Source organism: Heterodontus francisci, chromosome 19 (assembly GCF_036365525.1).
Source record: "Heterodontus francisci isolate sHetFra1 chromosome 19, sHetFra1.hap1, whole genome shotgun sequence".
NCBI lineage: Eukaryota > Metazoa > Chordata > Chondrichthyes > Heterodontiformes > Heterodontidae > Heterodontus > Heterodontus francisci.
The window spans coordinates 35,131,146-35,146,567 of NC_090389.1; the positions used below are offsets into that span (position 1 = coordinate 35,131,146).

At 42.2% G+C, this 15,422-nt stretch overlaps 1 protein-coding gene across 3 annotated transcripts in view; it reads left to right on the forward strand.

Moving 5' to 3' along the window:
* The window catches only part of LOC137380015 (contactin-4-like), a 1,659,092-nt gene that overhangs the window by 473,514 nt on the left and 1,170,156 nt on the right, over positions 1-15,422 (forward strand). For all 3 annotated transcript variants that reach the window (XM_068051491.1, XM_068051492.1, XM_068051493.1), the window contains exon 4: positions 10,384-10,559. In XM_068051491.1, the coding sequence (XP_067907592.1) occupies positions 10,384-10,559 (176 nt within the window). The remainder of the gene's footprint in view (positions 1-10,383; positions 10,560-15,422) is intronic.

The window sequence follows — 15,422 nt, forward strand, 5'->3', positions numbered from 1 at the left end:
ACAGGAGTAAGTAGCCCTGTATTTAGTGGGTAGCACTTGCCTCCCAGAATCCATCCTTGAAGACACCTGGGGGCGAGTGGAAAGCTTGTGCACCTGAGAGTGCCTGAGTATGTATGTGTGGCTGTTTACATGGTACCGTGCACAAACCTGCAGGATCCATTTGTGGTGGTTGCAGACCAGTTGGACAATGAGCGAGTGGAAGCCCTTCCTTTTGATGGGAGTCTTAGTGACCACATGCATCAGTTGATGACACCCTGCACCTGAGGAGATCCAGTGATGGTCCCGAAACCAATGGCTCTCTCAACTTAACTGTCCAGATCAGTGTGATACTGGATGTATTGACTAGCCTTCCTGAAAAGGGCATCAGTCACCATCTTAATGCATCAATGTGCCATAGACTGGGAGATCCTACATATATTTCCAGTGGATCCCTGGAATGAACTGGAGGCATAGACGTTCAGCGCCACAATGACCAACTCCACTGGGGCTCAGCTCATCCACCATCATGGTGCACAGATCTAAGATTGTGCACAGACCCTCTGCTGCTTGTGTTCCCCTCTGTGCCCTTCTCCTGTGTCCCCAACTGAGTCTGGCACTCCTGTTGGCCCTGTGGTGACTGTTGTCCTGCTGCCTGTGGCTGCAACTCTCTCCGTCTCTTCTGCTCCTCACTAGAGGCCCCCCTTCTTAGTGAACTCTGTCCATAGAACAAGGAGCGGATAAATCCAGCATGAGGCTCGGGGCCTTCACTTACCTTCAGGAGAGGAGAGCAGTCGGACCTGTATGGAAACAACCAGAACCAGGAGCAGATAAATCCAGCGCGAGGTTCGGGGCCTTCACTTACCTTCAGGAGCGGAGAGCAGTCGGACCTCTTCAGACGAGCCGGAGTTTTGAAAAAAAAAGAGAAAACAGTGACGTCACAGGAAAGCTGCAAGGTGATTTGTTGGTGAGTCACTGATGTTAGGGAATAGCTCTAAATAGCTGGGTATGTTTCTGAGGTGAGAAATGTTTACAGTTTATTTCATATATAGTAAGTAGTGTTTTTTTAGGGAGTTCTGTACTAATGAGGACCAGGGAAGAAGGGCCCTAGAGTAACTGAAATTATTTGACATTAAGATCTTCCAAAAGGTTAATTTAAAGGGTTAAGTCATGGCAGGAGAGCTCAAAGCTGTGGTGTGCTCCTCCTGCTCCATGTTGGAAGCCGTGAACATTTCCCAGGACCAGCATGTGTGCAGGAAGTGTCTCCAGCTGCAGCTCCTGGAAGCCTGGGTTTTGGAGCTGGAGCGGCAGCTGGGAACACTGTGGAGCTTCCACAAGGCGGAGAGTATTGTGGATAGCACGTATAGAGAGGTGGTCACACCGCAGGCTCAGACTTCACAGGCAGGATGGGAATGGATGACCACCAGGCAGAGCAAGAGGACGAGGCAGGCAGTTCAGGAATCTCCTGTGGCTATTCCCCTGCAAAACAGATATACTGCTTTGGATACTGTAGTGGTGATGTTGGGAATGGCATTAAACAGGAAATTAGAGCCGCATGCGATAAAGGAACATCTGTAATTATGGGTGACTTTCATCTGCATATAGATTGGGCAAATCAAATTCGTCACAATACTGTCGAGGAGGAATTCTTGGAGTGTATATGGGATGATTTTCTGGACCAATACGTTGAGGAACCAACAAGAGAACAGGCCATCCTAGACTGGGTATTGTGTAATGAGAGAGGAATAATTGACAATCTAGTGGTGCGAGACCCTTTGGGGACGAGCGACCATAATATGATAGAATTCTTCATCAAGATGGAGAGTGACGTAGTTGATTCTGAGACAAGGGTCCTGAATCTTAGTAAAGGAAACCACGAAGATATGAGGCGTGAGTTGGCTAAGATGGATTGGGAAACGTTACTTAAAGGTATGATGGGGATAGGCAATGGCAAACATTTAAAGAGCGCATGGATAAACTGCAACAATTATTTATCCCTGTCTGGCGCAAAAGTAAAACGGGAAAGGGAGCCAAACCATGGCTCACAAGGGAAATTAAAGATAGCATTAGATCCAAGGAAGAGGCATATAGATTTGCCAGAAAAATAACAGACCTGAGGATTGGGAGCAGTTAAGAATTCAGCAAAGGAGGACCAAAGGATTGATTAAGAAGGGGAAAATAGAGTACAAGAGCAAGCTTGCGGGGAACATAAAAACTGACAGTAAAAGTTTCTATAGGTACGTGAAGAGTAAAAGATTGGTGAAGACAAATGTAGGTCCCTTACAGTCAGAAACAGGGACATTTATTCTGTCTTCACAAAGGAGGACACAAATATCATACCAGAAATGTTGGGGGAAACATGACTTAGTGAGCGAGAGGAACTAAGGAAATCAGTATAAGTAGTATTACTAGAGAAATGGTGTTGGGGAAATTGATGGGATTGAAGGCCGATAAATCCCCAGGGCCTGATTGTATGCATCCCAGAGTACTTAAGGAAGTGGCTCTAGAAATAGTGGATGCATTGGTGGTCATCTTCCAAGATTCTATAGACTCTGGAACAGTTCCTACAGATTGGAGGGTAGCTAATGTAACCCCACTATTTAAAAAGGGAGGTAGAGAGAAAGCGGGGAATTATAGACCAGTCAGTCTGACGTCAGTAGTGGGGAAAATTCTAGAGTCCATAATCAAAGATTTTATAGCAGAGCACTTAGAGAACAGTGGTAGAATCAGGCAGAATCAGCATGGATTTACGAAAGGGAAATCATGCTTGACAAATCTACGAGAATTCTTTGAGGATGTAACTCGTAGAGTTGTTGAGGGCGAGCCAGTGGATGTGGTTTATTTGGACTTTCAGTAGGCTTTCGACAAAGTCCCACATAAGAGATTAGCGTGTAAAATTAAAGTGCATGGGATTGGGGGTAGTGTATTGTGATGGATAGAAAATTGGTTGGCAGACAGGAAACAAAGAGTAGGGATAAATGGGTCTTTTTCTGAATGGCAGGCAGTGACTAGTGGGGTACCGCAGGGATCGTGGCTGGGACCCCAGCTATTCACAATATATATTAATGATTTAGATGAGGAAACCAAATGTAATATCTCCAAATGTGCAGATGACACAAAACTGGGTGGGAGGGTGAGTTGTGAGGAGGATGCAGAGAGGCTTCAGGGTGATTTGGACAAGCTGAATGAGTGGGCTAATGCATGGCAGATGCAGTATAATGTGGATTAATGTGAAGTTATACACTTTGGTAGCAAAAACAGGAAGGCAGACTATTATCTGAACAGCTATAAACTGAGAGAGGGTAATATGCAGTCGCTGAAGGTAAGCATGCAGGTGCAACAGGCAGTAAAAAAGGCAAATGGTATGTTTGCCTTCAGAGCGAGAGGATTCGAGTACAGGAGCAGGGATGTCTTGCTGCAATTATGCAGGGCCTTGGTGAGACCACATCTGGAATATTGTGTGCTGTTTTGTTATCCTTATCTGAGGAAGGATGTTCTTGCTATTGAGGGAGTGCAGCGAAGGTTTACCAGACTGTTTCCTGGGATGGCTGGTCTGACATATGAGGAGAGATGGAGTTGGTTATGCTTATATTTGCCGGAGTTTAGAAGAGTGGGGGGGGATCTCATAGAAACCTATAAAAGTCTAACAGGACTTGACAGGATAGATGCAGGAAGGATGCTCCCGATGGTGGGTGAGTCCAGAACCAGGGGTCATAGTCTAAGGATATGGGGTAAACCTTTCAGGACTGAGATGAGGAGAAATTTCTTCACCCAGAGAGTGGTGAGCCGATGAAATTCACTACCACAGAAAGCAGTTGAGGCCAAAACATTGTATGTTTTCAAGAAGGAGTTAGATATAGCTCTTGGGTCTAAAGGGATCAAAGGGTATCGGGTGAAAGCAGGAACAGGTAACTGAGTTGCATGATCATCCATGATCATAATGAATGGCGGAGCAGGCTCGTAGGGCCGAAGGGCCTACTCCTGCTCCTATTTTCTATGTTTCTATGTTTCTTTAGCAGGTGAGCACTGTTAGTTTTCAGGGCCTCTTACTCAGACACCTCCTCCACAGACCCTATTCCACGCCCTCTTCCTCCCTGTTTAATCCACACAAGTGCCAGTTCCCAGATGGCACTCTGGTGGAACGCCCCTGCAGTACTGGGACCTTTGCCTCCACTCCTGACAGTAATATTCGATGCCCATGCTTCTCCATCCTTCCTGCCAACCCACGCTGGCTCACTCAATGGCTGCTGAATGAAGCTAGCACTGACCTCTCACTTGCTTGCGGCTTCATATATGTGGCAGTGCTCTGAAGCCCTGTGGTTCCCATGCACTTTCTGGAAAATAGAAAAAAACCTTGACATAATTTTCAATTGGTAATTTAATTGCCTGAATTACCTTTTTGCCATGTCGCGTTGTGATGTCCTCCCATCGTGCTGTCGCCCCTTGTAATATCTGGTTCTGATGTAAAGACACGGACTTCCATTCCAACGTCTTTCATTCTGAAAATCTGCCCCCAACCCCCCACTCTGCACAGCCCATTCCTATAGGGCCTGGAAAATTCTGACAACTATCTGAATTCAGTATCAGAAAATGTACCTTGGTCTATGTCGCACAAATGAATATTTAAACCATAAATAGGCTGGTCCCAATTCGATTAAGTCAGTGTAGCAGTTATTGGCAATCCAAACATAGCCATCTTAGCAACTTTAAAATGTGACATCCTTAATTGCACTTCTTTTATGGATTGGAATCTACTCCCTCACTTTCCAAGTGCAAAATGACGAGGTGAGCAATGAACTATTAATTTCTAGTCTTCTAGCTTTGTATTGTGGTGCGTAGTGCATGGAAGGAACCTGTAATAGTTGAGTAGAGCTATGTTACAACCAGGTGAGAAAGGTGTCCAGGGGTCCCTTTTCGCTTTCACCTGGTCTTATTGTAACAGGTTTTATGTTTTTAAACACACTGTGTGTTTTGAGCTCCCCCTTGGTGTTTCCTTGTTCACTGCTTTCCAATTATAAGGCAAAGAAATGAGCACAAACAGGCTTACTTAGGTTTAAAGAAGAAAAGTGAAATTTATTGAAACTTAAACTCAAACTCTAATTCGGTAAACGCCTATGATATACGATGCGCTCAAGCTAGCATGCACACGCGATACACACATGCAAATAAAGACAGAAAAGAGCAGAAGAAAAATAAAGTAGAGAGGTTTGAGGCAATCAGAAGAGTTTCTTGTTTACTGTGCTTCGAGCTCACTGTAGTCTCTTTGTAAGTAGCCTTGCTTTTCGTTGGGGCCCAGTATTCTTCTTAAACCTTATTCACTGTAGGAGACTTTTCTCTCTTAGGATTCATGTGTCTTCAGTGGGTCTTCAGTTCCGTGAGAAAGCGATGAGAGCAGACAGGAGAGAGGTCTTTTCAGTCCAGGAGCAAAGAGCTTTCTGCCTTTCAAATACTCTGTGGCAAGTTAAAAAAAAAAGCCAGTTAGTCATGTGACTAAATTGGCCTGACCAGGTCTTCTGTGCATTGGAGAAGCAGGGACTGGGTCCTTTGTTCCAACACAGTCTTCCAGCATGCAAATATCTTTCCAGTCAGGGGCTTAGCAATTCCTTGTGATAGGCCCTCTTTTCTTCCCAGCCACAATTTTAAGTTTTAATGTTCATGTGGTGAAATAATGTGTGCCTCAGTCTTCGCAGGTTGGGGCCTGCATGACACCTCCACACCTCGGGGAATGAAATGCAATGCAATGGCGCATTTCATTACAGAGTTTGAGAGAAATATAAGATACAGAAAGAAAAACCATGCATTTCTCGCATTCATTTCCATTCATTCATCAATCTTAAAGCCTATTAAAGTTGTCTTTTCTGGGTGCCAGTGCTGCTTTAATTTCAACTTTTTTGGCATCTCAGTAGCTACGTGGTTCTTTGGGGAAGCTTTTTTTCTGTTTGCCCATTGTCTTGACTGCCTAGGGTCTTTGAGATGCAAAGGCTTTTGACTTCAGGGGATGGGTGGTTCCCTTTTTCTCTGTCTGCGGGGGAGGATTGTTTGTTAATCTCCCCTTTGTTCTCAGCTGGAGTCCCTTACAGTTCACCAGCCCTCTGCTGGAGGGTCCTCTTAACACCAGTACAGGACTTAGGGGTGCAGGTTTCGCTGTCGGTTGGGGTTTCCCCTCAACCTGGCACATGTGGCAACTCCTGCAGTATTCCACCATATCTTTGTGGCGTTTTGGCCAATCAAACTGCCGTCTTCTGTGGGCTTTGGTCTTCTGTATATCAGCATGTACAGCCACTGTAGTCTCATGGGCCCTTCTTTATATTTCTCCCCGGTCCCTCTGCGGCACCAATAACTGGTGAACTATTGTCCACTCCTTGCCCTGAGGTCTATGAGGAGAACTCCATTTCCTCATCAGTACCTCATTCTTTAAATAGTATCAATCAGGGACTCCCTCTGCTTCATGCTCAGACTGGGCAGCCTGTGCTAACCCTCAATACTGGGTCGGCTCGCTGAGCCTCAGCTCGGGAAAATCCATTTAATTAATTCCCTGGGTCTCCTAACTTTCCAAAGAAAGTCTTGGACAGGCAGACCTCATGGTCATCTGCCTGCAGTGCCAATGCAGTCTCCTCTGGGGGAGCTGGTTTGATCATGGCCTGACCCACTACATATTCAGGGACACTGCAGGGGACCGTCTCCTCTCACTGCTCTCTCTCTCTGATATTCTGCAGTCTTTCTTTCACTACTGGGAGGGCTACCACCTTGACCCCCAGATCATTACCTAGGAGCAGGTCAACGCCGTTCTCAAGCAAACTAGGGACAATCCCTACAGTTACCGGTCCCGAAACTAGGTTGCACTCCAGGTGTATCCGGTATACAGGTACAGGAATACACTGCCCTACCATACCATTTACCACCATTTTGGTCTTCACTGCACTCTCTGGGAGAAAGGTCAGGCCTTTTCCCAGTAAAAGAGATCTAGTGGCCCCTGTGCCCCTAAAAATCACTCTGGACTTGCTTGCTCCACTCGAAGGGATACTTTCCCTTCAGACACAAAACCCTGATGGCCTTCAGGAATCCTATTAACTTTTCCTGCACTGGCCGTAGTAAGATTCCTGAGTTGTACTCTTACTGCAGTTAAAGCCACAGCTTGTTTTGTGTTTTCCATTGGGGTCCTGTCTTCACTGAGCAGGTGTGCCATGATTAACCCTTCTGGTTTTCCCTTTAGTTTCCAGCAGTCAGCCTTTAAATGCCCTGCTTTATAACAATGAAAGTGCACAGGTCTCCGGGTCTCGATCTTGCTCACAGCGCCTTCTATTTTGGCTGGAGGAGGGCTCCCTGTGTCTCCTGCTTTCCTTTCTCTCCCAGGATTGCCTGGGCTTTTATCACCTTCCCACCCTTTGTCCTTTTTGGATTTGTGGGAGTGATTAGGGAAGGTTCTACCCTGGAAAACTGACCTATAAATTAAAGCAAAGTCATCAGCCAGCACAGGCGCTTGCCAGGCTCCCTGAACCTGCTGCTCCTCAACATGGGTCTTTATTGAGAATGGGAGAGAGTTTTTAAAATCCTTTAACAGAATTACTTTTCTGAGAGTCTCATAGCTGAGCTGTATTTTAAGAGCCCTCAGCCACTGGTCAAAAGTCAGCTGCTTACTTCTTTCAAACTCCAGATAGATTTGATTTGCTTGCTTTTTGAGGGTTCTAAACGTTTGGCGGTAGACTTCGGGTACTAATTCATATGCTCCAAGGATAGCACTTTTGGTCAATTCATAATTTGATTAACTGGGATCTGGCAACAAGAAATAAACCTCATGGGCTTTTCCAGTTAGTTTGCTTTGCAATAAGAGAGACTAGGTCTGAGCTGGCCATTTTAGCTGCCTTGCCAGTTTCTCAAAGGACACAAAAAACATTTCCACATCTTCCTCATTGAACTTTGGAATTAATTGAGTGCGTTTTAGCATTTTTTTACCCAGCTCTGAATTCTGCTCCCCCATATTGGCCATGCTTTCACTGGGGTTACTCTGTAGCCCCCTAGCTAACTAAAGCACTTCAGCTCTCTCTCTTCACATTCTTTCTGGAATATTCTTTCTCTTTCTCTTTCTCTCTCCTCTCTCTCTTGTTCCTTCTCCTGTCATTCATTTTGTTCACGTTCCTTTTGGAAGGCTCTCTCTTTCTCTTTCTGCTCCTTCTGGAAGGATCTTTCTTACTCGTTCCATTCCTTTAGAAGGCTCTATCTTTCTCCCTCTCCTGTCTCTCTCTCTTTCTCTTTCCCTGTTTTCTCATTCAAGTTTCCTTTGTTCCAGTTGTATCTTTGCTAGCAGTACCCTATCTGGGTCTGCTCCTAACACTGCTTCTACCTCTTCAGATTCAAGGGAAAAATGGTTGGCCACTATCCTTAGGAGCTCAGACATCCTAGCCTTGCCACGTACAGTGATTCCACATCGCTCAGCCATTTTTCTCAACTCCTCCATAGACAGAGTTTTTAACTTATCCCAAGTTACTTCACCCTGGCTTGGAGAGCTAGTAACTTCAGTCGCAGACATGTTAGTATTCAATCACACACAACCACAAGAAAACCTTTAATAAAATGTTGCTCTTTATTTTTGCTTGGGAACAATTTGGCTTCTCACTTCCAATTTCTCTCGTTGGTCTGTGGGTAAAATTCTAGATGCTAGCACCCAAATTTCTGCTACGACCAGGTGAGAAAGGTGCCTAGGGGTCCATTTTAGCCTTCACCTGGTCTTATTGCAACAGGGTTTATGTTCTTTAAACACACTGTGTTTTTAGCTCCCGCTTGGTAAATCCTTGTTCACCACTTTCCAATTATAAGGCAATGAAATGAAGACAAACAGGTTTCCTTAGGTTTAAAGAAAAAAAAGTGAAAGTTATTAAAACTTAAACTAATTCGGTAAACACCTACGGATATACGACGCGCTCACGCTAACATGTACAAACGATACACACATCAAATCGGGACAGAAAAGAGCAGAAGAAAGATAAAATAGAGAGGTTTCAGGCAATCAGAAGAGTTTCTTGCTTACTGTGCTTCGAGCTCACTGTAGCCCCTTTGTAAATAGTCTTGCTTTTTGTTGGGGCCCAGTATTCTTCTTAAACTTAAAATAAAAGCAAAATACTGCAGATGCTGGAAATCTGAAATAAAGACAAGAAATTCTGGAAATACTCAGCAGGTCTGGCAGCATCTGTGAAGAGAGAAGCAGAGTTAATGTTTCAAGTAGTGACTCTTCAACCTTGAACCTTTTTTACTGTAGGAAACTTTTCTCTCTTGAGGTCCTCATTAGGTCTTCAGTTCTGTGAGAAAGAGATGAAAGCAGACAGGGGAGAGATCTTTTCAGTCCAGGAGCAAAGAGCTTCCTGCCTTTCAAACACTCTGTGGCAAGTTAAAAAAAAAAGCCAGTTAGTCATGTGACTAAACTGGCCTGACCAGGTCTTCTGTGTATTGGAGAATCAGGGACTGGGTCCTTTGTTCCAATACTGTCTGCTGGCATGCAAATGTCTTTCCAGTCAGGGGCTTGACAATTCCTTGTGATAGGCCCTCTTTTCTTCCCAGCCACAATTTTAAGTTTTAATTTTCATGAGGCAAAATAATGTGTGCCTCAGCTTTGGCAGGTTGGGGCCTGCATGATAGCTATGTTTACAGGATGGTGTTTTTGAATACATGTTAAGAATTCAAAAAGCTTAAGTGTTATGGTGAAGCTCATTTTGTTTGAAGTATTCCTCATGCTTGGTTCATGATATGGTTTTAAAAAAGGGACTTCTGGTTACATCAATCTTATACATGATCTTATACATCAATATAAGTTGCCAACTGTGACTCAGCAACAGGCATTTTCAGACATTTGCAGCAAATTTTGAGGTAAACAAACAAGCTGCAAAGATTTCTGTTGAGAGAACCACAGAGTGAAAATGAAGACAAAGGATTGGCTGCAGCTGCATTGATTATGTAGAGACGGTAAATATAACATGCCTGGAAAACCATTTTTTCTACGTGCTTGTATTGTTGCAATCTTGCACTTGAAAGGAACTGTTCAATAGAAGACTGGTGCCAAATAATGTGCAATTGAGAAACACTTCACTTCCATTTTAGTTACAGGGCTCATTTTGAAAGCTCGTAATCAGTGACTGGAAAGCAAGATCCAATGTTTAGTGAGGTTGTTGGAGCAAGGTGCAAAATAAAACAAATCTTTGTTTGAAGATTGAAACCTCAATGAAATCTAAGACATGTAAATGTATTAGTATTAAATTTAGTAATTTCACTCCTACTTAGCTTTGTTGCATAAACCTCTTTGCTTCAACATTTTAAAATTAAAAGCAATTTATTATTCACCCATATTCATGTACGTGTTGAAACATTGAGATTTGTAACAGCATAATTGAAAATTTTCTTGCATTTTGTGTCTTGCAGGTGGCAAAGAAACGGCACAGACATTGACATAAGCAACAATTACCGCTATAGTTCAGTTGATGGCAGTCTGGTGATCAGCAACCCAGTTAGGACCCAAGATTATGGAACCTACCAGTGCTTTGCAACAAATTTGTTTGGCACAATCGTGAGCAAAGAAGTAAAGTTTCAGTTTGCATGTAAGTTTCCAGGCTTTTTTCCCCCACAATGAATGATTTTAGAAGTAGTCTTGCATTTTTTTACATGTAATTTAGGTGGTACTTTTCTGGGTATGCACCAACAAGGAGGAATCTTGCCTCCCACCAGCACATATTGGAAAACTGCAGGCACATTTGCCCTTGATTTTCTGTCCCATAGTTCTGGTCACACTTGATTTTCTGATATGCGCCGGCGGTGTGCGAGGTTACTTGGCTCCATTGCTTACTTAGGAAAACCGAGGCTCTTTCTCAATTGGACTTTTAGATCAAGTCCCTTACAGGCTCCCGAGAAGGTCATGATTTATTCTTCTGGCGACATTTTTAACTGTAACAAAGTCCATAGAAAGAGAAATTGCATGCACCAGATGCCTTGTCAGAATCTCATGAAAGTGTTAATTTATTTATAGAAAGCCATATCTTGTACAGTTTTCCATGAGTTAATATCCTGTGCCCCTTCTTATATTTAATTAACATTTGATTTTGAAAAACAGCAGCAGATGATTTTTGACTATCGATTCCTTTAGCCTTTCACTCATTCTTTCTTTGTTGCTTAAAACGTAGTAATTTTTAGATATACTGAATAGCTTTTTGGGTGTATTTTCGAATCAGAATTAATTTTTCAAAAGAAAGAGAAAATATTTTGAGTTCTGTGCACTTGCAATGTCGTCATAAATGTGTTTATTGTTTTAAGGCCTTGTATATGTTATGCCAAATTTGCTCAGTATGCACCATAATAATATGGAGAATTATAGGCAACATGTTAAATTATAAGCATGCGTGAATTTGGACGAATATTTTCTAAAACTCTGTTAATATAAAGGGCAAATATACATGGAAACTGCTGCAATTAATGATCAATGGGACAGTAGAAAAAAAAGGGGGGGTGCGATTTCTTCTGATGCCAATGTGTTGACAGTTTCCTAAACATTGTGGCAACTTTGCCTATGTTCACCTATTTTTAGCAAAGTCATCAAGGTTCTCTCCAAGAATGTATTCTGATTTCATCAGAAATAGTGAACATAGAGATTCATGCCAGAGAAAGTCTTACCCACAGTAACTTCCCTTCTCTTGGCACATCTGGAAGCATTGATTAAATTCAAATTTACATCCTTCGACAGAAATGCAGTTTCCTTCTGGTCTATGGGTCCAAGAGTAGAACCTAAAAATTGCACACTTTTTACAGCCATTTGCTGGAAAAGAAAATGAGCCAGTTGGCATTGTTTTAGGTGTTTTTTTATTGTAGTTTTGAAGGGTCTATATTTGAAGAGATTAATTCAAAGACATTGTGTATTTATTGGTAATTGACTTAAATCATGGACACTGCATAACTGAGGCATTAATTACAAAGCGTCTATGCTATATTGGAAATTATTGTTAAGAGTTGTGCTTGTTCTGAGTGGAGTTGATGTAATGATATTCAAATATAAGGTATGGCTGGAATTGTGAAGTGTTGAAACTGTCACTCCTTCAGTTATGTGCACTTTGTGTTTTTGTTATCCAGGCACAAAGGCCATCAGGTGTTAATATGGCTAGGATTTCCAAAGAAATATGAGATGAACCTATTAACAGAATTTTAAAATGTATTAATAAGGTGCTACTAATAGAAACCTGAATTTTAAAATATTTGGCATAGTTTAGATTTGAAATCTTAGCTGCAGGAATAAATCAGAAAGAATTGGAGTGGAGATAAGCATGTCAAATAATATAAAAGATGTTAGAATTGTGCTTTCTTTTACCTATGATGAAATTAATTTCTAAAAATCTCAGGATGAACCAGTGGTATGTTCAGGATTTGTGAAAGGGGAGTGAGGAAGTTTGCCAATACAGATAAGTGCCAACAAAAATATAATATAAATAAAATATAAATGGGATCTTAGAATGTAGTGGCCCAGAAATTCGATAGCACTGCACTTGATTTTTAAGGTGCATATGTACTGTTAGCCCTCCAGCAGCTCAGCCAGGACAGCCACCAGAACACTTCATTCATCTGACAGCCACTTGTGCTTTCTAACACAGGTCACTTAATAATACGAATAACAATCAGAAGCATGAGGCTTGGATGATTGCCCTCCTGAGATAATAGACTTGTATGAGTATTTGTAGTTTCTCCACTGCTGCTCTGGCTGGCAACAGCAAACTTAGCGCAGACAACGGAGCTTCCTGGTCTATGTGATGAAGCAAAATAATTTTTCGTCAAAAAACAGTGGGAACCTTTTCAGTTTGTCAAGCCACATTCTTTCGCAGGTTGGAAATTTGCCAGAGGTGCAGTTTAAAGCGGCATTTCAAGCATATAATGCAGCTAGACTGTACCAACAGTGTAGTCATTTTATTACAGTCAAAGGAAACTGAAGAAAAAGTGACGGTTTTAAACACAGATAAAAGGCTTAGAAGCATTAGAAAACCAGAAGAATTAGGAAGTTTCTTTCCAGTGTTTGATCTTTTGACCATTTTTTCCTTCTAGTGGAGCATTTGAATTTATGCCAGGAACTTTCCATGCAACACAAGTTATAATCTTTTCCAGGTGGTATGGTAGAACAGATTTAATTGCTGAACTAAAGAATGTCATTTACTTGCATTTTGGGGATACTTTATAATTGGAGCAAATGATGTGTCTATGATTCCCAGAAAGCAGTAAATTGACCACCACAAAGTCAGCTGGCTTCATCATTTGACAGGTCTTTGGAATTCTGTACCCTAGAGGGCTATGAATGCTCAGTCGTTGAGTATATTCAAAACAGAGATCAAAAGATTTTTGAATATTATGGGGTATGGGGATAGCGCAGTAAGGTGGAGTTGAGGTGGAAGATCAGCCAGAATCATATTGTCACAGAAACGTGATATGTCAAATTATGATTTTTATTTCATTGTCTAGAAATCTAAATTGTGTTTTTTTAAAAGATAAAAGATGACTCGATGTTGGCAGCTAAAGATGGCCACCCCAATTTGCATCACTGTACATTCCAGTGCATTGAGATGGAGACGGAATGTCTGTACAGATCCATCAAGAACAATGAACTGGGGAATCTGAGTGAACCACCTATCCTGTTCCCATTAGCAAAGTATCAAGGCCATTACTTGAATATTCAATGGTAGAGCCAAAGCTAATCACTTGAACAATGTGCCCCTAGTTGTGTTAAGGGAATTCCTGGGCATAGACTGATTAAGTTACAAGCGGGAATACACATTAGTCACTACCATGCTTTAATCATGGTCATGTGACAGCCCACCCTCCGTATGCTTAAGCTGGTGTTTTTTCTGCAGTAGAAAGACAAGCAGTTAGACGCTGAAGAGAGAAGACCCGAATGAGGTCCCTCCTCCTTTCTCTCTCTCTCCAATCCATTTTGCAAGCTTCAAACCCTGCCTGTTGACTGTTACTACCCAGGGACACCCCTGCTGCAGAAAGAGACTCCTTGAAGGAAATCAGCTGCATTGCTGTCTCCAGGAGAACCACTGAATTTTCCAGCCACATCTTCAAATCGGAAGCCTCAGGACCACCAAAAGAAAGTCATACGATCACTGAATTCAGCCGAAAGCCAGCCAAGTCATGAACCTCCACAGACTGTACACCCCTTTTATTTCTTTGGACTCTAATTCAGCCAATCTATCCTTCCCCACTCTGTAACCTGTGTGTGTGTGAGAGAGAGAACTTGGAGTTTGTGTGTTTGTGTGTGTGTGTGAAAGTCAGAACATACTTTATTATTTTACTTAGATCGGTTTAAGTACAATACAGCTAACCTCTTTCTTTGTTAAACTCAAGAAAACCTGTCCAATTGGTTATTTTTATGATCACGGCACGCAAATAGTTAAACACTCACTGAATTGGCAAGTATATTCACTTCAAAAAGAAATAAAAACAAGAAATGCTGGAACCGAGAGTTAACGTTTCAGGTCAGTGACCCTTCATCGGAACTGACAATTAGAAAAGTCACAGGTTATAACAAGTGAGGTGGGGGTGGGGCAAGAGATAACAAAGGAGGTCTAGATTGGACCAGGCCACATAGCTGACCAAAAGGTCACGGAGGAAAGGCAAACAATATGTTAATGATGTGTTGAAAGACAAAGCATTAGTACAGATTAGCTGTTAATACACTGAATATTGAACAGCAGCAAGTGCAAACCTGAAAAAAAACAGTGGGTAAGCAAACTGAACAAACTAAGATGAAATGAAAAAAATGCAAAAAAAAAAAGATTGTAAAAAATGTAAAAAAGAATGTAAAAAAAGAGAAAGAAAAAAATAACTAAAAATGAAAGTAAAATGGGGGGCTGTCATGCTCTGAAATTATTGAACTCAATGTTCAGTCCGGCAGGCTGTAGTGTGCCTAATCGGTAGATGAGATGCTGTTCCTCGAGCTTGCGTTGATGTTCACTGGAACACTGCAGCAATCCCAGGATTTGCTTTTATCAAAAAGAAATAAACCTGTTGTGGTCAAATAAGGAGGGAAAAGAGGGGAGCCCTTCGACTCCTCGTCACCTGCAACTGCAAAGGGCCAAATGACCTACACCTTCTCCTATTTCTTATGCTCTTATGTCCTTCTGCTAGGATAAATTCTAAGATTTTTCCGTTGCTGTTTCTTGACTTCTATATTTTTTCTTGGGATGTGTGCAACGCGGGCAAAGCAATGATTATTGCCCATCCTTTGTTGCCCTGAGAACATTAAGAGTCAACCACATAGTGTAAGACTAAAGTCACATGTAGCCCAGACTGGTTAAGAATACCAATTATGTCCCTGAAGATATCAGGGAGATATCATTGAACCAACAACAATCTGCCTACTTTCATGGTTATTTTCTGGGCGAGTCCTAAGTTACTACATTATTTAAATGACTAATTTCAGAGTTTGCCAT